The 24,789-nt window shown below is 47.4% G+C and overlaps 1 protein-coding gene across 1 annotated transcript in view; it reads right to left on the bottom strand.

Annotated features, from left to right (window-relative positions):
* PDPN (podoplanin) overlaps positions 1 to 20,145 on the bottom strand; it is a 34,393-nt gene extending 14,248 nt beyond the window's left edge. Inside the window, 2 exon segments of the mRNA XM_055262131.2 lie at positions 19,833 to 20,011; positions 20,013 to 20,145. Of these exon segments, the coding sequence (XP_055118106.1) occupies positions 19,833 to 20,011; positions 20,013 to 20,122 (289 nt within the window). The 5' untranslated portion in view covers positions 20,123 to 20,145.
* Positions 20,146 to 24,789: the final 4,644 nt, after the last annotated feature.

Below are 24,789 nucleotides of genomic sequence, written 5' to 3' on the forward strand. Positions count from 1 at the left end.
TCAGTTCACTGAAAGAGTAACTTTATAAAAATTCCTTCTTGTTCTTTTCTACCCTTGGCCCACAGAGCCAAGTACTAAAATCGCTCTGAATGGACGAAAGGCGTTTTATGAATGACAGTCAGGATTAAGATGCATGTCTTTTGTCTCACCGCCCTGGCATTCTTTTTGCTCCATGGGAAAGTTGAACTTTAACAAGAGATCCCCGGTTGTCCCTCTTACTATCTTGGCTGAAGGCTTCTTCCCTGGGTGAAGAGTTCCTACTAGGCCAGCTGCCGAGTTTCCAGTCAGCATCTCATCATGTTCTTTTCCCCTTCCTCGTGAAATTCAAATCATGTACTGATGCCTTCACTTTCCAATCCTCTTTTCCCTAAAGACACATGTGTGCACAGGCATACATATGCGCGCACACACACATACACACACACATACACGGATGCACATATGTGCAGACACACAATTGTTTCTACAAGCGTAGAGTGACGAATTTGCCATCATAAACCAATACCCACAGCCTAGCTTGCAGGTTCAGTTCTGGAGTGGTGTACCAGCGTGCTCACATAAACACCCTTTCCTGCCACACCCAGCCTCAGCCAAACACGGCTCAGTGCAAGTTTCCAAATGCGGCAGCAAACGATCCACTTACTTTGAAATTTGTTGTTGTTGTGATTATTTTAAAAAGCTAGGCTGGGATGGGTGCGGTGGCTCACGCCTATAATCCCAGCACTTTGGGAGGTGGAGGTGGGTGGATCACGAGGTCAGGAGTTCAAGACCAGCCTGGCCAAGATGGTGAAACCCCGTCTCTACTAAAAATACAAAAATTAGCTGGGTGCAGTGGCAGGCGCCTGTAACCCCAACTACTCGGGAGGCTGAAGCAGGAGAATCACTTGAACTCGGGGGGTAGAGGTTGCAGTGGGCTGAGATCATGCCACTGCACTCCAGCCTGGGCGGCAAAGTGAGACTCCGTCTTAAAAAAAAAAAAGCTAGGCTGAAGTTTCTATTTCCTAGGAGAAGATGATTTGATAAATCAACTGTCTCTTGGGGTTCTTAATTTTTGAGAACAAATAAACTTAAGCAATGCTTATTTATATGAAATCAGTATGAGTAAGTTTTATCTTTGCATTCATGTCTAATAACTCTTTAGATTGCACACATTACAGGATGGCATTTCTTTTGTCTTTTTTTGAGATGGAGTTTCACTCTTGTCACTCAGGCTGGAGTGCAATGGTACAATTTCGGCTCACTACAGCCTCCGCCTCCTGGGTTCAAGCAATTCTCCTGCCTCAGCCTCCCAAGTAGCTGGGATTACAGGTGTGTACCACTACGCCTAGATAATTTTTTTAGTAGAGATGGCGTTTCACCGTGTTGGCCAGGCTAGTCTCGAACTCCTGACCTCAGGTGATCTGCCTGCCTCGGCCTCCCAAAGTGGGCATTTCTTTTTTAAACAGAATTTCTTTCTTTCTCTTTCTTTCTTTCCTTCCTTTCTTTCTCTCTCTCTCTCTTTCTTTCTCTCTCTCTTTCCTTTGTATTTATAGAGATGACATCTCGTTTTATTTATATATATATACATTTGTAGAGACGAGATCTCACTACATTGCCCAGGCTGCTTTTAAACTCCTGGGTTCAAGCAGTCCTCCCACCTTGGCCTTGCCAAGTGCTGGGATCACAGGCATAAGCCACTGTGCCTAGCTTGCCATTTCTTTAAAAATACTTTAGAGTTGGCCTGGCATGGTGGCTCATGCCTGTAATCCCAGCACTTTTGGAGGCTGAGGCAGGTGGATCACCTGAGTCAGGAGTTCAAGATCAGCCTGGCCAACATGGTGAAACCCCGTCTCTACTGAAAATACGAAAAAAAAATTAGCCAGGCATGGTGGTGAACACCTGTAATCCCAGCTACTCGGGAGGCTGAGGTGGGAGAATCACTTGAACCCGGGAGGCAGAGACTGCAGTGAGCCGAGATTGAGCCATTGCATTCCAGCCTGGGAGACAAAAAAAAAAAAAAAGTACTTTTGAGTTTAGATGCAACATTCAATCAGGCTATCAGGCTGTTATTGTAATAGTCCAAATACTTAATAAAAATCTTTTGAATACGTGATTTCAGTCTTTTGGTTTTATTTACAATCCTTTGATTTGTGGAGTGAGTTGTTTCATCCATTTGTCTTCTTTTGTGACCATTTTTGTAATGGTCATACGGCATTCCCTCTTGTAAGCACTGTTTATACCTTAAGAATGTATTCTTTGGCCTAAATGCTGCTGGCATTTTTTTTTTTTTTTGAGATGGAGTCTTGCTCTGTTGCCCAGGCTGGAGTGCAGTGGCACGATCTGAGCTCACTGCAAGCTCTGCCTCCCGGGTTCACACCATTCTCCTGCCTCAGCCTCCCAAGTAGCTGGGACTACAGGCGCCCGCCACCACGCCTGGTTAATTTTTTGTATTTTTTAGTAGAGACGGGGTTTCACCGTGTTAGCCAGGATGGTCTCGATCTCCTGACCTTGTGATCCGCCCGCCTCGGCCTCCCAAAGGGCTGGGATTACAGGCATGAGCCACCGCACCCGGCCTACATCTTTCTTCTGCAAATGACCAAGCTATCAGTAGTCAAACTTCTTAAACTTGTTTTCTCTTTGACGTCACACTCACAAACCCTTCCTCAAGATCATATAAATATTCACCTATATTTTCCTTATGGTATTGTATTTATGTTTAATATTTCTATTTGTCTTATGTTTATTTTGAAGTATTATAATAAAAGAGAAATATAATTCCCCCCAAAAGATTAGCCAATCACCCTGATAAATCCTCTTTTCCCCATTGCTTCAAAACTAGCTCTCACTGAGACAAATCTTTTCTTTCCAATACTATGTCATGGCTGGGTGCAGTGGCTCAGGCCTGTAATCTCAGCACTTTGGTAGGCCAAGGCGGGCAGATCACCTGAGGCCAGGAGTTTGAGACCATCCTGACCAACATGGCAAAATGCTGTCCCTACTAAAAATACAAAAATTAGGTAGGCATGGTAGCACACGCCTGTAGTCCCAGCTACTCAGGAGGCTGAGGCAGGAGAATCGTTTGAACCCAGGAGGCGGAGGTTGCAGTGAGCCAAGATCGTGCCACTGCGCTCCAGCCTGGGTGACAGAGCAAGACATGGTCCCAAAACACACAAACAAACAAATACTATGTCACAGTTACAGGAGAAACTTAGCACAAGGCCCAGGTTAAGTGGCCTGGACACTACTGCCACCTATCCCCACTCCACATGGGCCCTCTGTCTGCAGAGTCTCTAGAACCTGTTTCTAAATCTGTGCTCTCTTCACTGTAAGCTCCCTCTTCCTCCTCACATCAGCTGACAGCTGCTGAGTTAAATCAGTGACCAGGGAGTAGCTAGAATAAAACTCAGTGTCTAGGGCAAGGAGGAAAAGTAAGTATTCAAACAGGTGCATTTGGGGTCATTCAAGATCTGGCACTGACGCCATCATTGTAAATTCCACTTCACGTGGAAGACACCTCATTGTCCTAACACCCTCTCACTCACATTTGCTACTCACAATGTAGGGTTTACATGGTGTCTCCCAACTGACTTTATTTCACAACAGCACTGTGGTGGCTAGGCCCTTAGCCTGCCTTCAGAAAGAATCTTGTTAGGCCAGTTTAGCAAGAGTCCCCCCAACTCCATCTCTTAGGAATTTTCCACCCACTGACCCCCTCATTCCGCTTGTGGGATACAAATCCCCACTTTTCCTTTCACCCAGAGGTGAACCTGAGCTCTCTTCCCTACCGCAATGCCCCTTATTACAGTGGTCTTGACTAAAGTCTTCCGTACAGTTTTAACAAGTGTCAGAATTATTGTTTCTTTAACAAGGTTGGAAGTTAAGTGATGTGGCCCAACAGGGTGGCTCACGTCTATAATCCCAGCACTTTGGGAGGCCAAGGCAGGTGGATGACCTGAGGTCGGGAGTTCAAGACCAGCCTGGCCAACGTGGTGAAACACCTTCTCTACTAAAAGTACAAAAATGAGCTGGCCATGGTGGTGCAGGCCTGTAGTCCCAGCTACTCGGGAGGCTGAGGCAGGAGAATCGCTTGAACCGAGGTAGAGGCTGTAGTGAGCTGAGATTGTGCCATTACACTCCAGGCCTGGGTGACAAGAGTGAATCTCCATCTCAAAAAAAAAAAAAAAAAAAAAGTTAAGTGACGTGCCAAGTTCATGTGATTCATTAGCGGACACAAAGCCAAATGTTCTGACCGCATCCCTGGACTCACCAACACACAACTAAAAAGCAGCTGTGCATTTTCGTGATATGCTCTCCTGGCAGCTTTGGGCTAAAATGCCTGCTACCTCCCTCCCTGGGTTCTGAGATCCTTCCCCTTCTGCCCACGTGCCATCCTCATCTTCCCAGAAATCACGTTCCTGGTAGTCAGGAACAATCGCTTCCCCTGGCACCTCACTGCCTCTTATGAAATCCCATCTTGTTAGAATCTTCCAGTCTTATATTTAATGACCACAGTCTTGACCTCCTCCAGTGTGTCCCCTTACTAGGAGAAATCTGGACGAATCTAAACTTTCAGCAACGGCAGGTTAGAAGGAAGGTATGACTCACTCTAAAAGGAGGTGTTTCTTTGAGCAGCAGCAGCCCTCTCTCCTCTTAACTGTGCAAGTTAAGGCAGCAGCAAAAACCAAGACTGAAGCCTGCATGAGTTCACCTCTACAGCCCCAGCTCCCAGCACTTGTATTCCTTCCACAAATATTTACCAAGCACCTGCTATGCGCTGGGCCACATTCTCAGCACTAGAGACAGAGAAGTGAACAGGTAAGGAAGGTCTCCACTCTTAAGGACTTGAGTACTCTTGGAGTGGGGTGGGGTCACCATAAAAAAATAAGCAACACATCAGATAAGCTATTAATCCCAGCACTTTGGGGGGCCAAGGTAGACGGATCACTTGAGGTCAGCAGTTCGAACCTAGCCTAGCCAACATGGTGAAACCCCGTCTCTACTAAAAATACAAACATTAGCCAGGCGTGGTGGTGGGCCTCTGTAATCACAGCTACTCAGGAGGCTGAGGCACAAGAATCACTTGAACCCAGGAGGTGGAGGTTGCAGTGAGCTGAGATTGCACCACTGCACTTCAGCCTGGGTGACAGAGCAAGACTCTGTCTGAAAAACAAAAAAAAAAACAACAAAAAAAAGATAGCTTCTTGAACACATCAAGATAGCTTCCCTCGTGCCTTCAGATTTCAGGGAACTTTCTGGCCGGGCATGGTGGCTTACGCCTGTAATCCCACCAGCACTTTGGGAGGCTGAGACAGGTGGATCACGAGGTCCGGAGATCGAGACCATCCTGGTCAACATGGTGAAACCTCGTCTCTACTAAAATACAAAAAATCAGCCAGGCGTGGTGGTGCGCACCTGTAGTCCCAGCTACTCAGGAGGCTGAGGCAGGGGAATCCCTTGAACCCTGGAGGAGGAGGTTGCAGTGAGCCAAGATTGCGCCACTGCACTCCAGGCTAGCGACAGAGCGAGACTCCATCTCAAAAAAAAAAAAAAAAAAAAAAAAGAGGGGGGGCACTTTCTTGGACTGTCCATTTAAGCGAGTACCCCTCCTCTCTTCCATGGCACATATACCTGAATGCTTACCCCCACCCTGCTACCTAACTCGCTACTTGTCTGTCCTACTGGAATATAAAAGCTTGATAAAGGCTGCTTCATCTCAGTGTCCACAATGTCTGAAATCCCTGGCACATACCAGGCACTCAGTAAGTAGCTGTTGAGTGAATGGGTGAGTTCCAGATAGGGGAAAAGCCAGTGCTAACTAACCCCGAAGCCCAGAACGAGCACGGGGCGCTGCACGGGAGGGAGGGTGGTCAGTGTGGCCGGGTGGAGGGGCTAACGAGGGCAGACAGGGGGCTGAGAGGTGTGGAGCGGTGGTTCAGTAGAACTTTTGTAAGGATGGGGTTTCAGTTGCATTTGGCATGTGAAGGGAAGCCAGGAGATGTTGAGGAGGGGATGACCTCAGTTGAGTCCCAGAGGCCACTCTAACTCAAGTAAGTGAATAGAATGTGTGTATCAGGGAAGGTGCCAGGATCAGGCTCGATTTTCCAGGCTCAAGTGATCCTCCCACCTCAGCCTCTCGAGTAGCTGGGACTATAAGTACGTACCACCATGCCTGGCTAATTGGGTTTATTTTTTTGTAGACCACAGGGTCTCACTATGTTGTCCAGGCTGGTCTCCAACTCCTGGGCTCCAGCGATTCTTCCGCCTTGGCCTCCCAAAGTGAGAATTCATTTTACCACCTGTTACAGCTCTACTGACAAACAACATTTAGAGTAGAAACAGATCTACTGAACAAAGAAGGCTGCCCCTTTGCGATGCTGAGTCTTTAGATGGGGACTTCCTCTCGTTAAGTCCTCTACATAAAATTTAGCTAAAGAGCTCCTGTGCTGTTTCCATCTTGACGTGAGTGAGTGAGAAGTTTCTTTCACTCCTATTTCTGCGGACCTGCAGCTCCCTAATCTGACCACTGGAGAAGCAGTTTCTACAGCATTTTATCTTGAACTGGTGATGCTGATTTTTAAAGTAAACAAGATACAAGCTGAGTTACCCTCGGGATTTTCAAAGGAAACTTAGGGTATTAGTCAACAGATTAAAGGGGTCTTTCATGTTGCTCAGTGTTTTCTAGCATTTTGGGCAGCCCTAGTGTCTAAATGCACAAATAAATGTCTTTGTAGATGGATGACGAAATGGTGTTGGAATGACTTGTGGCTGTTGAGAAGCAGAATTTTTTTAAAATTCATATTCTAGGAAGTTCTGGTTTTCCCCTATAGAACAAACTCTAGGATAACTAATAATTAACTCTAGCACCTCCCCAATTACACTTGAGATAAAGTTATGCTTTTGAAGAGATGTTAAAATGTCTGTTTGAAAAACAAAAACATCTACTTCTGTTCCTTTGCCCAAACAAAGGCTTTTGTGTATTATTTTTCTATCACGTCTCAAAACTGAGCCCAGAAGCCTGAAAATAAACACACCCCAAACAGTAGAAAGGTGCCAACCTCCAACATTTTCCAGCACTCTGCCGACCACCGACTGCAGTCACGGAGGTGCTCATATCTCTCTACAGTCCTTCAGCTCAGTTCAAAAATGTCCCAAACTTAGCTGTTTGCTGTTGCTTCCCTCAGTCATCCTGAAGTGGGTTCCGACAATCGGGAGAAAGGCATTAGAATTTTCCCTCTATCAGCTGTATCTTTTGAGTTGCCCCTTGTGTCCCGTAGCCTGGCCCATCTCCTGACCTAGTGTTGAAGCCTTCCTTTGGAATATTGATGTTTTGCTTACAGCCACACCACCCTGAACACGCTTGACCTCATCTGGAATATTGATGCAACCACTAACCTCTGAATTCCCAAAGCTCCTTTACACGAAGAAAGCCACTCCCTAAACCCAGAGCTGTGTGCCCTCAACTTCGAGCAGCCACTGGGCGTGATCGACATAATCACTGATGTGGCCAGTGAATTTTTTTTCCCCCCTTCACCCCTTCCATGGAGTCTGGTAAATTGCTTACTGGACCAAAAGTTTGGCCCTGGAAAATCTAGAGAACTGTGAATTAATCTAGGCTTTGGCCTGCCTGCCACTCTGTACCCACAGACATGTCCCCTCACTGAATTTTCCTCCAGGCGTACATAGCGCTAACTGAAGTCCACACTGCCCCATAGATTCCTAGAGTCTGGCACCATGGTAGGTATTTAGCAGATGCCTGTTGAGTGACAGCACAAGTACATTTATACATTCAGGTAGAACTTTTTTTTTTTTTTTTTGAGACGGAGTCTCGCTCTGTCACCCAGGCTAGAGTGCAGTGGCGTGATCTTGGCTCATTGCAACTTTCGCCTCCTGGGTTCAAGCAATTCTCCCACCTCAGCCTCTCAAGTAGCTGGGATTACAGGCACCTGCCACCATGTCCAGCTAATTTTTTGTATTTTTAGTAGAGACGGGATTTCATCATGTTGACCAGGCTGCTCTCGAACTCCTGACCTCAGGTGATCTGCCCGCCTCAGCCTCCCAAAGTCCTGGGATTACAGTTGTGAGCCACTGCACCCAGCCGGAACACTTCTTTAAAATTATCTTCTGTATTTATAATGTCCCTGCCGCTGTCCACCAGGCTTCACCCCCGAGTTGTTAAACACCTTCCCCTGTAACGAAAAGAGACGGCGTAGCTGAAGATAGCACGGCACCTGCGAAGGGGAACTTGGCTGCCCTGCCGTTCGACTTCGCGTGAGCAGCGCCATGCCCATTCACTGTGGCAGGTCCTGTCAGCCCCTGTGGGACGAGGCCAATGACGAGATGAGACCTGACTGTGTGCTAACGGCACTGGGGGTGTGTGACTCTTCTGTAAAATGTAAGAGAAACATGTCAAAGCTGAGGAGATCAGACACGTGTCACTAGTTCCTCTGGAGAAATCAGGAGAAATCCAGCACGTGAAGATGTGAAACCGCTTTCCCTGACTACAAACTGGGAGGCAGTCTGCACAGTACCCCCTGCCCCAGAGTTTGCTTTGGGCTCTTTGGGACGGGGGAGGTGTCCCCTCTGAGTCACCTCCCAAAGTTGAGGGCAGCACTTTGAGGGTTTCTGCAGCTGAACTGGGCAATGAAGAAGAGGGGCCAATGAGAGGGACTCCATTTTCCTTTCAATAGCAAGGAGTCACATTAAGTCACTAGGCAAATTGAATATTGATGTTTTGCTCACAGCCACATCATCAAGAAGGGATAGGATATAAGATCCTTACGACATAATACAGGTATGACATTATCTCTTAATCAGATCTATTCTCTCTCCCCTTTCAAGAGGGAAAGAACTGAAATCTCGTGTATCTTTCACAGATCTTTGCATTTAACCTCTAAGACAATCCATGAGGTGTTTTAATAACAAGTGCTATTTGCTGGATTTATGGGAGAATGTGCAAACTGTGGCTTCAGGTGCATGCTCTCGGTCTTTTTTTTTTTTTTTGAGAGGGAGTCTCGTTATGTCGCTGAGGTTGGAGTGCAGTGGCACAATCTCGGTTCACTGCAAGCTCTGCCTCCCGAGTTCACGCCATTCTCCCGCCTCAGCCTCCTGAGTAGCTAGGACTACAGGTGCCCGCCACCACGCCCGGCTTTTTTTTTTTTTTTTTTTTTTTGTATTTTTAGTAGAGACGGGGTTTCACCGTGTTAGCCAGGGTGGTCTTGATCTCCTGACCTGGTGATCTGCCCACCTCGGCCTCCCAAAGTGTTGGGATTACAGGCATAAGTCACCGCACCCAGCCGCTCTCTCGTTCTTTACAGTCTTGCAAACTAATATCATCCTCATTTTTTAGCTGACAACAGTGAGGCTGAGAGGTTAAGTCAACTGCCCATGAAATGAGCAAGTGCCAACGCATGGATTAGACATTGCCATCTATTCAGACTCTCAAACCCATGCTCCCAACCACTGTGTCTTCACATGCACTGATTACTCTTGACCAGCTCCCTGTTATATTCCTCTCTACTTCCAAAGAAAGGTCTGGAGTAGACTGAGCTGCCCTAGATGGCGGCTTCTGTAGGAGATTATTGAGGAGGGGCTGCCAAGGGCACCTGCAGGTTCATCTTTTAGCTCAATCAGTGCCCTTCCAAGCCCCACCTCTGCTTCATTGCCCAGGTAAAATCAACTTCCCTTCAGAGCTCTTCCAAGTTGCCAGGAGAAAGTAATCTCCTCTAAACTAGTAGAGAATTTGATAACATTTTGGCATTTACTGCCTCCTCCCTACCAGCATCTACAAGTTCCTTGAGGGCAACGCCCCATCCTGCTGTAAGTTTATGGCCCAGCCACTAGCACAGTCTCTGCTGCCTGAATGAATGGTTGAATGACATTCATAGTTTTCAGAGTTCATGGGAGTGAATCAACACACTCATCAAGCACAAACATGGCTCAGAACTGCTCAGTGTTCACATTAGAGGCTGCTGATTACAACCCAACCAAGATTACTCAACCTGGGGAGACGTTTTTCTCTTGACCAAAGCAGAACATTCTCAGTCCAAGAGGAAATGAGTTCACAGTTTTGTAGACTGAAATCACAGCTCTGTAATAAACTTTTCTGGAACTCAGCTAGGGCTGGTGTCATGAACATTCCCCTTCTAGGGAGGGCCACTTAGTACCAAATGACAAAAACCTGCTTTAGAAGTGCTGTCCTGGAGCAGAGCTTCTCAATGGGGTGTGCTTGGGAAGCACTTGCCGTCTGCTCAGAAACTGAATGGAAATCTGAGCTGATTCACTCAGGGCTGTCAGCTGAGCAGGCCATGATTTTGCAAGAGGGAGAAAAGAAGCCCCTTTGCATCTGACCTCACCGTCCACCCCACGCAGCTCAGACAGCCCAGCTGTGAGCCCAGGAGGACGAGGCCTGCAGGAATGTGCAGAATGTGGCCATTTCCACTAGCGTCCCTTGGCCTTGATCCCAAGCCTGGTTTGGGACCTTGAAGCGCGCTTTGGTAGATTTTTAGAAAATAGTTGTTTTTGGCTAAGAGGATCTCTTCTGTTCTTCCCTTGCCATTTTTCTCCCTTTGTTCTAATGTAGGGGAAATTCAAGCAGCAAACTTCATCTCCAGGGCTTAGCTCTGACACTCTTTTAATTGACTATCTTCCCAGGTACTCGTCAGATCCATCAAATTGGGTGTCTTACTATTTATCTCAAACTTACCATATCTAGAGCCGGGCGTATAAATGCCTTTTCCTTACCAAGTTGGTTACTAATCTCTCATCCCTCCTACCTGATTTTTATGCTTTTATTATCTGCTTTCTGTCATTCCTATGCGTCTATCCTGTTTCCTCCCTCTTCTTCCTGCCAAATGTTTACTATGTACCTACCACACGCTCTTTTAAGTGCTCTCTTCTCTAAGGGACAAGATATATACACAAATAATTAAAATACAGACAGGAGAATCACCAAAGCAATCTTGGTAAAGACAAAGTAGACTCATAGTTCCATTTCAAAACTTACTACAAAGCTGCAGTAATCAAGACGGTGCTACTGGTAGCAGGATAGACATACAGATCAATTTAATCCAGAATTAAACCTATACATTCATGGGTAATTGATTTTTGACAGAGGTGCCAAGATTCTCCAGTGAAGAAAGAATCATCTTTTCGGCCAGGCACGGTGGCTCACGCCTGTAATCCCAGTACTTTGGGAGGCAGAGGCGGGCGGATCACCTGAGGTTGGGAGTTTGAGACCAGCCTGACCAACATGGAGAGACCCCGACTCTACTAAAAAATACAAAAATTAGCCGGGTGTGGAGGTGCATGCCTGTAGTCCCAGCTACTCGGAGGCTGAGGCAGGAGAATCACTTGAACCCAGGAAGCGGAGGTTGCGGTGAGCCAAGATCGTGCCATTGCACTCCAGCATGGGCAACAAGAGTAAAACTCTGTCTCAAAAAAAAAAAAAAAAAAAAAATCATCTTTTCAACGAATAGTACCTTGACCACTGGATACCCACATGCAAAAGAATGGAGCTGGACCTCTACTTCACAGCCCACACAAAAATGAACTCTAAATGGATCAAACACACAAATAGCAGAGCTAAAACTGTAAGAGTAAATCCCTGTAAGCTTGGACTAGGCAACAGCTTCCTAGATGACGCCAACAGTACAAGCAACAAAACACAGATACACATTTAACTTCACCAAGATTTTAAACGCTATTCAATAGTTGCTATCAAGAAATTGAAAAGACAACCCAGTCCATAGGATGGGAGAAAAGTCTGCAATTCATATATTTAAGGGTCTAATATCTAGAATACATAAAGGAGGCTTTCAATCAATAATATAAAGTTAGCAAACGATTTAACTCAACTTTAGTGAGCAAAGGATTTAAACAAACATATCTCCAAAGATATACAATTGGCTAAGAAGTGCATAAAAAGATGCTCAGCATCACTAATCATTAGGGAAATGCAAATTGAAACTGCCAGATGTCATTTCATACACATTAGAATGGCTACAACGTAAACACACACACAGAGAAAGAAAACAAGTGTTGGTGAGGATGTGGAGAAACCAGAACAGCATGTATTGTTGGTGGAACTGTCAATAGTGCAGCCACTTTGGAAAACAGAATGGCAGTTCCTCAAAAAGTTAAACAAACTTGGTGTGGTAGCATGAGCCTGTAGTCCCAGCTACTTGGGAGGCTGAAGCAGGAGGATGGCTTCAGCCCAGGAGTCTGAGGCTGTAGTGAGCTATGACTGTGCCACTGCTATTCAGCCTGGGTGACAGAGGAAGACCTCATCTCTAAAAAAATTTTTTTAAAAAGAACGAAATTCTGGTGCATGCTATAACATGGATGAAACTTGTAAGCATCATGCTAAGTAAATGAAGCCAGGCACAAAAGGCCACATATTGTATGATTCCAGTGATAAGAAATATCCAGAATAAGCAAATCCATAGAGACAGAAAGTAGATTGATGGTGGTCAGGGTCTAGGGGGAGGAGGAAACGGGAATGACTGCTGATGGTTTGGGGCTTTTGGGGAAGGGCATGGTGAAAATGTTCCAAAATTGATAGTGGTGATGGTTGCATAACTCTGTGACTTTACTGAAGACTACTGAATTGTTTGCTTTAAATAGGTTAATTTTATGGTATATGAATTACATATCAATTTAAATGTGTGAATATAGTCATGAGCACTGTAAGAGGTGACTAGTAACAGGTCAAGAAATGCTGAACTGTAAGTCTTGCTGGCTCTTATTCCTAGAAATTTGGTCTCGCTGGGCACGGTGGCTCACGCCTGTAATCCCAGCACTTTGGGAGGCTGAGGTGGGTGGATCATGAGGTCAGGAGTTCGAGACCAGCCCCAGCCCGACCAACATGATGAAACCCCGTCTCTACTAAAAATACAAAAATTAGCTAGGTGTGGTGGCACGTGCCTGTAATCCCAGCTACTCAGGAGGCTGAGGCAGGAGAATCGCTTGAACCCGGGAGGCAGAGGTTGCAGTGAGCCAAGATCACGCCATTGCACTCCAACCTGGGCTAACAGAGCGAGACTCTGTCTGAAAAAAAAAAAAAAAGAAATTTGGTCTCATTCCCACTTTCTGTTGTCACCACATTTTATCTCTTTACCTCCTGACCGCCCCCCCTCCACCGCACCTGCCCCTAGCCTTGTCCCACAAACTAGATTCAATCTCCTGTGGCTCCTTCTTCATTATCTTCTGACAACCAGCATTCATGGGCCACTCCCATTCTCTATTTCTGCCTACAGAAAAAGGTCCCGCTTCTTCCACTCAGCACGGACTCATCTGTCTCCCCAGTTTTCTGCCATTGCCCAACTCAACCCTTCTAACCCCCAGCCTCCACCACTCTTGCCAGCCCTCAATGCCCACGCCTATTCCCACAAAAAACCCGGACTGATCTAATTTCCATGCATTTGCTCAAGCCATTTCTTCTGCCTAGACCAACTGTCCCTGCCACCTGCTCCAACCAACCCCACCATTTTTCACAGCCAAGATAAAGTCGCATCTTCCCCACAAGGCTTTTTCTAGCTCCTCCCAACCGTAAGATTCTCTCTTATCTCTAAATCCCTAGCAACAGACAATAGCATGTGCCACGCAGGACACGACTTTATCTGTTGCTTGTATGTTCTTTCTACATGTGTAGAAAACACGCACCTGTCTTGCCTCTCTTTGCAAGCTGCAATCACAGCATATGCTTCCTCTCTAACTTAGTATGTGTGCTCTGTAAATGCTTAAGGGGACAGGGAGAGCATCCTTCGATTCAGTACTCCCAGCATTGGGTATACACATCATCAGCATTATGTATGCAACCAACAAAGTTAATACAAGCTGGAAAGAAATCACGTATGTAAAAATAACAAGTGGTGGCTGGGCGCGATGGCTCACGCCTGTAATTCCAGCACTTGGGGAGGCTGAGGAGGGCGGATCACTTGAGGTCAGGAGTTCAAGAACAGCCTGGCCAACATGGTGAAACCCCATCTCTACTAAACATACAAAAATTAGCCAGGCGTGGTGGCACATGGCCTGTAATCCCAGCTACTAGGGAGGCTGAGGCAGGAGAATGGCTGGAACCTGGGGGGCGGAGGTTGCAGTGAGCTGGGATCGCACCACTGCACTCCAGCCTGGGCGACAGAGCAAGATTCCATCTCAATCAATCAATCAATCAATCAATCAGTACAAGCGGTTTGCTGCCATAAGGTAAGAAGTACTTGAAGGAATCAACCTCTCACTCTTCTGGGTGTCCTCAGTGACATGGATTTAAGCTATTCCAAGCATAGCTGATTGTGTAGCTAAGTGGTAAGGGGCATGAGCTCTAGGGTTGAGCAGCCTGGGTTCACGTCTCACTGCTGCCATTTACAAGCTCCTCGTCTGTGTGTGGGCTACTGAACCTCACTGAGTCTCTCAATTCCTCTATAAAATACAAGAAGCTCCAGCCGAGTAGGTCTGTTGTGAGGGCTGAATGAAACAGGGCTTAGGGGTTCACACACGCTAAGCGCTGAGTAAACGCTAGCTGTTATTATATTGTTAGTGCTATTAACACCAGCCATTCAGAATCTAGATCCCTTAGCTTTACAGATCCACATTTAATCTTATGGGGAGATTTGGCTCAGAACAAACTGTTTCCCATTAGCCAAGCTCACAAGAGGCCAGAAAACCAAATAGTTTATTTAGAACAGGAAACTGTTTTCCAACGCTTTGTATGCATATTTGCAGTCCAAGGCATGCCCTTCTCAGGGGTGAGATACCCCACAAGATGCTATTTTTCGTATTTATAACAGAAGCAAAGGGTGGAGCTGTCGGGTGGAATAAATTTCCAGACTGTGACAAAACAAAGATCTCTGATTCATCACAGAACCACCTTGACTGAGATCAGAATATCCCCAGCCACCACATATGACACCTTTCCTACTAACTGTAAGCAGGGATAGGGTTTGTCTTGTTCCCCACTGCCTGACTTACACAGTAGCTATTCAATAAATATTTGTTGGCCAGGTATGGTGGCTCACACCTGTAATCCCAGCACTCTGGGAGGCCAAGGCAGGCTCAGGAGTTGGAGACCAGCCTGGGCAATATGGTGAAACTCCATCTCTACTAAAAATACAAAAACAGTTGGGTGTGGTGGTGCACACCTGTGGTCCCAGCTACTCAGGAGGCTGAGGTGGGAGGATCGCTTGAGCCTGGGAGGTCAATGCTACAGTGAGCCGAGATAGTGCTACTGGACTCCAGCCTGGGTGACAGAGTGAGACTGCCTCAAAAAATATATATATTATATATATATAATATATATGTAAATATATAATATATAGTTATATATATTTATATTATATATAATAAAAAAATTTGCTAAATCAGTTAATTCTTTGGGCAGGGAAGGTTTAAACATCAACAAATTCTCATTCTTCTCTTCTAGGCAAACCGATTCCCTTCTCTTTGGGGCAAGACAATATTCGCTGTATCACAGCTTTTTTAATATGAGTTGTGTTGTGTTCTCCTGGATGGAGACACCCTGATGAACTGTGGGAAGTGCCCTGTTCTCATCAATAATATGTTAAAAATATTCTAGCATGCCCCTTTCCTGCTTCCCATTTACACTCTGTGTAACTGGCATTTGTACATGTTGCAAACATTAACAATGGTGATTATTACTCCAGTGGCTCAGGGTTGGTCTCCCTCTATTGCCTGGGGCACTTTGTGGCCCAGCCTCTCTGGACGGGGGGTCAAGAGCACATCACATCTTTCTCCGTGTGTGTGTGTGTGTGTGTGTGTGTGTGTGTGTGTGTGTGTGTGTTTGTGTGTGTGTGTGTGTGTTTGGGCGGGGAGTGGGGTTCATTAAATTTAGCATTGCCTCACAATGTCAGCTTTCAGCTCCTCAAAAAACTACGTGAACCAGTTAGCCATACCTGCGTACTTCCCCCTGGACTTAGCTTCATTCACTTCAAAGGACAAATCCATCTCTGAGCAATTCTCAAGGCAAAGACACTCAGCCAGACAAAAAGGAGGGTGAGCCCTCCTACCTCTTTTGGCTGACACTCAGGGGAGCTTGCCATCATCTGGCTGGCTGCCAACAGGCCAATGGATGGGCGCTGGGGTTAGACATGTGGGAAGGAAACAGTCACCTTGTTTTCCTGCCTTGGATGGAATTGGCAGAATTCCAGTTATTCCCTACCGGGGCTCTAGCTCACAGCCCCGGATAAAATGCCTAATCACGGAGCTGTATCTCTTGCCCAGGAAATGAGAATCCTAAGACTCATCGCAGTAACTGTCCACTTGGAAGTGTCCAGCACCCTCCATCAGTTGATTCTCTTCAATAAAACGTGCACACTGGGTATTTCCCTGAGAGGTTTTGGGGCACCAAGAGTGGCAAGGCTTCCTGGAAAAGCCCTACAGGATCTGATTCAGATTCGTCAAATAAATTTCACGAGGGTAATCCTGAGTAGTTGAGTTCTCCCTCCCTCCTCCTCCTCCTCCCCCGTCGTATTTCCACAAGTTATAACCTGGCATGCCTCCTTTCCAAAGCCAGAAGTATGACAAATATTCAGATAAGCTGATGGAATTTAAAAGTGCATGTTCATTGCTTTGCTGGTGAGGACTGCAGGGCACACTTTAGAATGTGAGGTGTGCCTCTCTCAAAAGTGCAAACAGTTCAAATTCTGCATCTAGTAACACACCAAAAACTCAGGAAATGCTTAGTAACTATTTGCAGAATGAATTAATAAATCCTATTTTAATGTATTGTGACAATTTCATTCCTAAAAGGACATCATGGGGAGCATTTAATGTAAAGGAATTTTCGTATCTTTAGAAAATTTTGTTTCTACGCTTAAGAGGCTTAAAGTGAGGTTAACCTTTAATTTCAAGTTTGACCTCTTTACTTTGTTTTTATTTATTTTTTTTTGAGACGGAGTCTCATTCTATTGCCAGGCTGGAGTGCAGTGGTGTGATCTCGGTTCACTGCAACCTGCGCCTCAAAAGAGTTCAAGCGATTCTTCCGCCTCAGCCTCCCGAGTAGCTAGGACTACAGGGGCGCACCACCATGCCTAACTAATTTTTGTATTTTTAGTAGAGATAGGGTTTCACCATATTGGCCAGGCTGGTCTCGAACTCCTGACTTCATGATCCGCCCGCCTCGGCCCCCCAAAGTGCTGGGATTACAGGCGTGAGCCACCATGCCCAAACCTCTGTTTTTTTTCTTTTTTTTTTTTAAATGGCAGAGTAGTGTAGTAAAAAGATCTTGAGGTTCGAAGTTAGAAACCCAGTTCTGGTATATTCCGAGATAAGAGTGTGTAATTTACAGGTGTTACGAGGATTGAAAGAAAGAAGTAGCTAGAAACATTCCTAGCACGTGGCAGGCAATGGGAATGAGAAGATGGTCGTGTCCTTTGGCCTGACCCTCCACTGTCATGCCAAGGCTTGAGGTCCTTATAATTCTACAGTGTAGAGTCACTCGCGTGCTGCTCATTTTCCAGAAGCCAAAGAAAGGAAGGAGTTTACTCCCTTTGGCCATGTCCAGACTTAGCCTTCTCACGCTCCGACACATTTTTTATATTGTGCTTTTCTACATTCAATGCTATTTTGGATCTTCTACACCAGTGCAATGCAGAGGCCTCCTTCACAAAGCCTCTAACAGACCTGATCTTTATTAAGTGCCTTCAGTGCAACAAAAACTCTTTAACAACTCATGAGGATTTCAAGGCCTCCAAACTGGCAAGCGTTTCGGGGAAATCACAGGGAAATTTGTTGGCCACATGATTAATCCTGGGTGGACTAGTCCCGGAAGAGCGCATGTGGGTTAGCAGCGAGCAGCAGCTTGCAGAATCTCACAAAATAAACTCTCTAATGAAGAGGCCCCAAAAACGTGCCTTCCCGATGAAAGTTCAGCATGAGGGTGGGCCCCACAATGGAAGAAAACACCAGATGTGTGGACAACAGACCTGCTTTGAATCCACTAACACCCAAAGGGATGACACGCATGGGACCAGATTATACAACTGAACCAGATTATAACCCTGGAGGAGGGAAACCCAGTAGGGCGTAGGATCTTCTGAAAAGGATCATAAAATTCATCACCATAATTACCCCCCAGCCCAGCTCCCAACAAAAGCCGACAATAGCTGTGCTCAGTGATGTTATTCATCCATATTCAAGTCGCCTCGCTCATTATTCTCAGACAAAAACCCTGCCGGGCCTCTGCTCCTCTGGCAGCCAGGCAACTCAACACCCACCCTCACTCAGCCAGCCCCCCATACCACTTCACTACAAGTTTCCAGCACCAACGATGGTTTTTCGGTTTTAACGCCATCTTTTAGGAGTACCTTTGACATTCAGGAGCTGGCTGAAGGGAATCACAGCTAAAGCTTCCCTGGACAAAAACAAAGGATGTTACCCAGCAGCTTTTTGTTTAGCAGGGCTGAGATGCTGAAGTGAGGGCGCTCCCTCGCTTTGCCCTGGTGAGCACACAACGGTGTCATTTGCACATTGTCTCGCCAAAAAGGAAATGTAACTGAAAATACAGAACTGTATATATTCCAGTGGAAAGAGAAGTTCCAAAGATAGGACTGCTACGAATAACCCACGGCCCCTATAAAAAGAGTTGCTCAGTCCCTTTGAAGCAGACAGCCCAGCACAGAGCAGTACTCTATCATTTCCCTGAGAATGGGTATTTTTGTCTGTGTGGACAATTGTAGGAGGCCAGGTTAGGCGCACCCCTCCTGCAAACCGCTCCCTCTCCAAGAAGTATTCCTCTGGGCCTAGGCCTACCTTGATCCTCAATTTTTGGAAAATGTTTACTTTTCACAGCACAGCTCAGCAACCTCCAGCCCCAAAGATCACGAGTTAGCTTACAATTCCTTCAACCAACATTTAGTGAGCAACTACTACGTGCCAGCCATTGTTTTGGCCGTGGGGAATCAAGGCTGGATGTAGCTGCGTCCTGCAGAACATATGTTCAACTGAGAAAACAGAAAAATAAAAACCCAAGAAAAGAAACAAAATGTTGACAGATGTCAATGGAGATCACCAACACAGCAACCCAGCAGGAAGAGGTAAGGCTCCAGGAGAGGACAAAGGGTAATGAAGCTGTGGACGCCCCCACTCCAACATGGGATCCAATATATTTAAAGCCTAAGGAGTCACCAACAGGCATTCAGCCACTGATGTTGTTGCCCAAGATGAACACGTGGCTCAAACCCACTTAAACCTCAATGTTCGTAACGCGTAACAATCCTCATGCACTCACACTTCTCAGAAGCCTCCACTTGGATTCCTTCCACACACACCATCCTCTCTAAAGAGGAAAAAGGAGGCCCCTTCCAGTCCAGTGACGGGGTCCTGAGTGTGTCCAACAACAGGCAGGGCGCCAGACTAGGTAGTCCCAAGGGGGACCATGGCCACCGCAGAGTGGGGAACCCTCCTCTTGGCCCAAGCCCTCCTGAACGTCCCTTCTATGGATAGAGCTTCTCCCGAGGCGTGCATATTCCTCCAACACACCGCCCTATGGGAAGGAAACCCCAGTCACTGCTGCCAGCAAGCGGGGCTGCCTACTGTGTGAACCTTCCACCCGATCTCTCTGGCGCTGCCGACTCGGAGGGAGGCCCCCTCTGCTGCCCACCTCGCAGCCTGTGGATTCCGGGGCTCCTCCCGGCACACCCGCGCAGCTGCGTCTTTGGGACCTGGCACCGGCTAAGCCGCTGCCTCTCCTCCTCCGGGGCTCAGCCGCCTGGCACGCACACACCCTCAGCTCCCCCGCGCTCCCCTGGACAACCTCGAATACCAGGCCCGGGCATTCCAGCAAGTCTCTGCTCGCTCGTCCCCATCAGCGACCGCAGGAAGCCACTTGCGCTGGGTCTTACCTCCTTCTGCCAGGACCCAGAGCGATGCGCTTCCCAAAACGAAGAGCAGAGCTGACACCTTCCACATCGTTCCCGTTGAGTTGCTCTCCTGGGGGCCGAGCAGCAAGTTTCTGAGCTGGGGGAAGATTAAAAAGCACCGCGGCCACAGGCCCAGCCTGTAGGAACGCGACGGTGGGGGCCGGAGGGGTGGGAGCAGAAGCCCCGGAGCGGGAAGGTGCCCGAGCTTCCCAGACCTCAGGCAGCCGGACGGTAAACTTTGCAGTTGAGAACTTTCCGAGCCGCGTCAGCATTTATCTCTCCCGAGGAGGCGGGGGAGCGGGGTCGGCCGCAAGGTGGTCTCCGTCCGGGCGCGCTAGGCCCGCCCTCAGGCTCTGTTTGGCCGGCGCCAAAACGATGATCTCAGGCCAGGTTTAAAGTTACAGGGCCGCAGCTGCGGGGGCCGCCAGAACTGCGGGCCCTGGTAAAATGGGCTTTTATTCTGTTCAACAACGGGAGGGAAAGGGACCACATGCAACAAACGGGGTTTTTAAAATTATATATAAATTTTTAAAAAACCTATATTTATTATTCTTTTTTTTTTTTTTTTTTTTTAAGAGTAAGGCACAAGTCTATGTTTTTCTTGTTATGGGCAGAAGTGAGAAGTAAACTGTTCTTGAGTGGCCAGTAGTTTTAGAACCAAGCATGGGGTTGTTTCTGTAAATATTGAATTTGATGGCTTAAAAAAAAAAAAAAAAAGAGAGAGAAGTTGGCCGTCATCTGGGTGGGCCGGAGGCGGCCCGCGCTGGTCAATTGCGCCCTTGTCCCGGGGACCGGAGCGGGCGGGCTCCGGGGGGCTGCCCCAGAGCTGGCTGGTGGGGGAGTTTGGCAGACCGGGTGGTTTTGGCAGTTTTGAAAAAGAGGCTGAACTCCATCCGCCTCTCCCGACCCGGGGATCCAGCGCTGGGATGCTGTGGCCCACCGATGTGCGCAGTTGGATTAGGCCGGGCCAAGCGGTGACCCGTCTGGTCGCCAAACCTGTGTCCCCTTCCAGGACCGGTTCACCCTCTTTATTCCTGAGTTTGCCCCTATAATCCTCACTTTACTGGTTTAAGCAATCTTGCCTTGATCTCAGGTACTAGATATCAGCAACCAGAGAACTTAACGTCTTTTACTTTAATTCCTTCTGAATTGCTGGAATTTAAAAAAAAAGAAGAAGAAGAACAGGAGTTTGGGAAGTGGTCTCTGCTCCACTCCCAGATGCCACAAATTCCATTCAACAAAAGAACCTGAAGACTAACGCTGTCTCAAAGCTCCACATTGGGTGAAAATTGTTTTCAGATGCTTATCTTTGACCCCTCCCCATTATAAATTTACTTTCTAAGAATCACAGGAGAGATTGTTTTAAATGCCCAGTTTCCTAGGTTCCAACCCAAACTCATTAATCAGACCTTTTGGGAATTCCTATTTTAAACCAGTGTCGCAGGAGAACTTGTCCCCAGGAACATTTGGCAAACCTTGCCCTTCATCATAGCTTCTCAGCCGGATCTACCGGGGCGCTGGTTATGCAGGTGCAATTCCGTTGTGGGGTAGGGAGAGATTCTGCATTCCCCAGGTAACGTCTTGTCCTGGGGCTACAAACAGGAGCTGAGCACCTGAACCTAGAAGATGAGGGGTAGGGGCAACACCCCTAGAGCCAAGGGGTTGGAAATGTAAAGAGAAAAAACCCGTGACAGATTTTCTTGAACTGACTTCCCCATCTTGGAGATGCGTTTTATGACTCTAGTGTCAATAATGTCTGTTGACAGGAGGAATTGTGCATTGTCTGTTGAGCCTGTTAGATGGAGAATAGATGCACATCTATTTTGCTTATGTGTAACTCCAAGGTCACACACAGAAAGAAAGATGGCCTGCTTTATTTAAAAGATTGAAACACAATGAAGCCTAGGTGGGGGAGATTGGGTTACATGCAACTAATTTAGAGGGATGCTGAGGCTAGGTCATGATTCAAGGACACCTGCCTTCTATCCCGCAGCCCCCGGATGTGTCTAGAATCTGGAAGGTTGGTCACATGACCTTTTGATCAGGATGGAGGAGTGGGAGGTAATAAGGAATTGCATTCAGCTGGGGGTCCTGAGGTGGGGAGAGGGGCCAGGATGAAGGAGTTGGTGGATCGGCTCTGGGTGCTGTTGGTCTGAAAACCTAGGGAGAAAGGCTGAGTCTTGGGAGGGGGAACCTGAAGACCAGAGGGAAGAAAGAACTCACCCTCCTGGACCAGATAGAGCCAGCAGGTCGTGAGAGAAGGAATATGGGCCTTGGGCAGCGAGACTCAGCTAAAGGAGCTGAAGTGAAACACAGGGGATCTGGAAGCATGACACCCTACCCAGCTGAGGGGAAGAGGGAAAGAAGGAGGGTGTGTGGCTCCATTCTTGGCAAACGCTTACGCTCAAAAAGCTGTGGCCATGAATGATGATGCGTTACTGGTGAGATAACAGCAGCTGCTACATACTGGCATTTACCTTCCTGCCAGGAACATGCACTATCTCCTTTCAGCCCCAAAACAACCCTTGGCTTCCGAACATTGATGATACCCATTTCCTACACAAGTGAGGTTGACAGTGGATTCACCTGGAGGGCTTGATTGCCTGGAAGGCAAGACTGCTGGGCTCCACTGCCAAAGTGCTGATTCAATAGGTAAGGGGTGGGGCCCAAGAATTTGCATTTCCAACAAGTTCCCAGGTGATGCTGAAGCTACTGGTCCTGGGTCCCCACTTTGAGGACTGTGGGTTTAGAGGCCACCACAAGGTAGGAGTGGTGGGGTCATGCATTTCTGTTGCAGAGCAGGAGTTGAGCCTGTTACTAGTACTGTGCCTGTGCCTTGCAGGACTGAGTGGGAAACGTCTGTAAATTGCTTTTAGGAAGCAAGAGGACCCCCAAAAGGTGGGGACCAGCAGTGGAACGAGGAGCTGAGCCAGAGCTGCCAGTTTGGGACCTTCCACCCTGGGGGATGCTGGAGATGACACGTCAGGGTCTCCTCAAGCTCTCTGTGTTTCCTGAGGCCTCTGCATAGTCCAGAGCACCTGGCTGAGCTGCTCCGGGCAGCCTGGGCTGACCTGGCTGGGAAGATGCTTCTCAACACACAGTGGAGAAGTTAGATGCTTCTCAACACAAGCCCCCCCCAACCCGCGGTGGTTCACACCTGTAATCCCAATCCTTTGAGAGGCAGAGGCTAGAGGATCACTTGAGGCGAGGAGTTTGAGACCAGCCTGGGCAACATAGCAAGACCCTGCTTCTATAAAAAATAAAAATAACATTAGCCAGGTGTGGTGACACGTACCTGTGATCGCAGCTACTCAGGATGCTGAGTTGGGAGGATCGCTTGAGCCCAGGAGGTCAAGGCTGCAGTAAGCCATGATCATGCCACTGCATTCCTGCTGGGGTAACAGAGCTAGACCCTTACTCTGTAATAATAATAATAACTTTAAAAATCAATATGCAATGTTCCAGAGCTGAGATACCCCCAACTGAATCTCTGATAGCAAAGGCAGCTCTACGGCCCAGGAATAAGTAACACACTTAAGAGTTTGAGTGGGACCAAAATTCTTTTTTTTTTTTTTTTTTTTGAGATGGAGTCTCGCTCTGTCACCCAGGCTGGAGGGCAGTGGCGCGATCTCGGCTCACTGCAAGCTCCGCCTCCCGGGTTCGCGCCACTCTCCTGCCTCAGCCTCCTGAGTAGCTGGGACTACAGGCGTCCGCCACCACGCCCGGCTAATTTTTTTGTATTTTTAGTAGAGACGGGGTTTCACCGTGGTCTCGATCTCCCGACCTCGCGACCCGCCCGCCTCGGCCTCCCAAAGTGCTGGGATTACAAGCGTGAGCCACCGCGCCCGGCCAGAGTGGGACCAAAATTCTGATTTATAACCCAGACCGCTACAACTCTGACTGGACAGAGGACTGGCCTTACAAACATTCTCTCCTGATAAGCTACTGCACACCTCAAGCCAGTTTCAGCAGCTAAGAGAGGCTGCATACGAACTGTCTTTGTGTCCTATAGTTCACATTTTGACGTAAAGAACCAAATGCCACCTCATTTTAACTAAAACCCCGCTCCAAAGTGAACATGGGATGTAAGTTACAAGTATGTTTACCCATTGTGCACGCACTTGGCTCCCCTCATGTAAATGGACAGCCTTTCCTCCAAACCTGCTAAATAGGAACACAGGCCCTGGAAGGCAGAAAACTCAACCTGCTGTCTTTGAAGAGAGCACCTTTGGTCCAGCTGGAGACAGTCTCTTCCTCATTTGTAAACTGACATTGCCACTAATATTAGCCTTTCTAATATGAGCCATCCTGGTGGTTTTCTGGATGACACAGGGAAAGACACAGTTTCATACTGCCAACGTGGGGCTAAAGAGATTTTTTTCACCCCAGGAAATGCTCCATAATAAGATATGGGATGGATAAGAATCTGCTTTTTTGGTTTGTTTTTTTGTAAATTGGGGATGGGTTATAGGGAAGGTGTTGCATTCTCCCAGATGTTTCAGTAGAAAACTTAGGAGCCAGGGCCAGGCATGGTGGCTCATGCTTGTAATCCTAGCACTTTGGGAGGCCAAGGCAGGCGGATCGCTTGAGGTCTGGAGTTTGAGACCAGCCTGACAAACATGGAGAAACCCCATCTCTACTAAAAATACAAAATTAGCTGAGTGTGGTGGCACATGCCTGTAATCCCAGCTACTAGGGAGGCTGAGGCAAGAGAATCGCTTGAACCTGGGAGGCGGAGGTTGCGGTGAGCCGAGATCGCACCATTGCACTCCAGCCTGGGCAACACGAGCGCAACTCCATCTCAAAAAAAAAAAAAGAAAAGAAAACTTAGGAGCCAGGGCAGTGGTTCATGCCTGCAATCCCAGCATTTTGGGAGGCCAAGGCAAGAGTATTGCTTGAGGCCAGGAGTTCAAGACCAGCTTAGGCAACATAGCAAGAC

This window comes from Symphalangus syndactylus, chromosome 22 (genome assembly GCF_028878055.3).
Source record: "Symphalangus syndactylus isolate Jambi chromosome 22, NHGRI_mSymSyn1-v2.1_pri, whole genome shotgun sequence".
NCBI classification, from domain to species: domain Eukaryota; kingdom Metazoa; phylum Chordata; class Mammalia; order Primates; family Hylobatidae; genus Symphalangus; species Symphalangus syndactylus.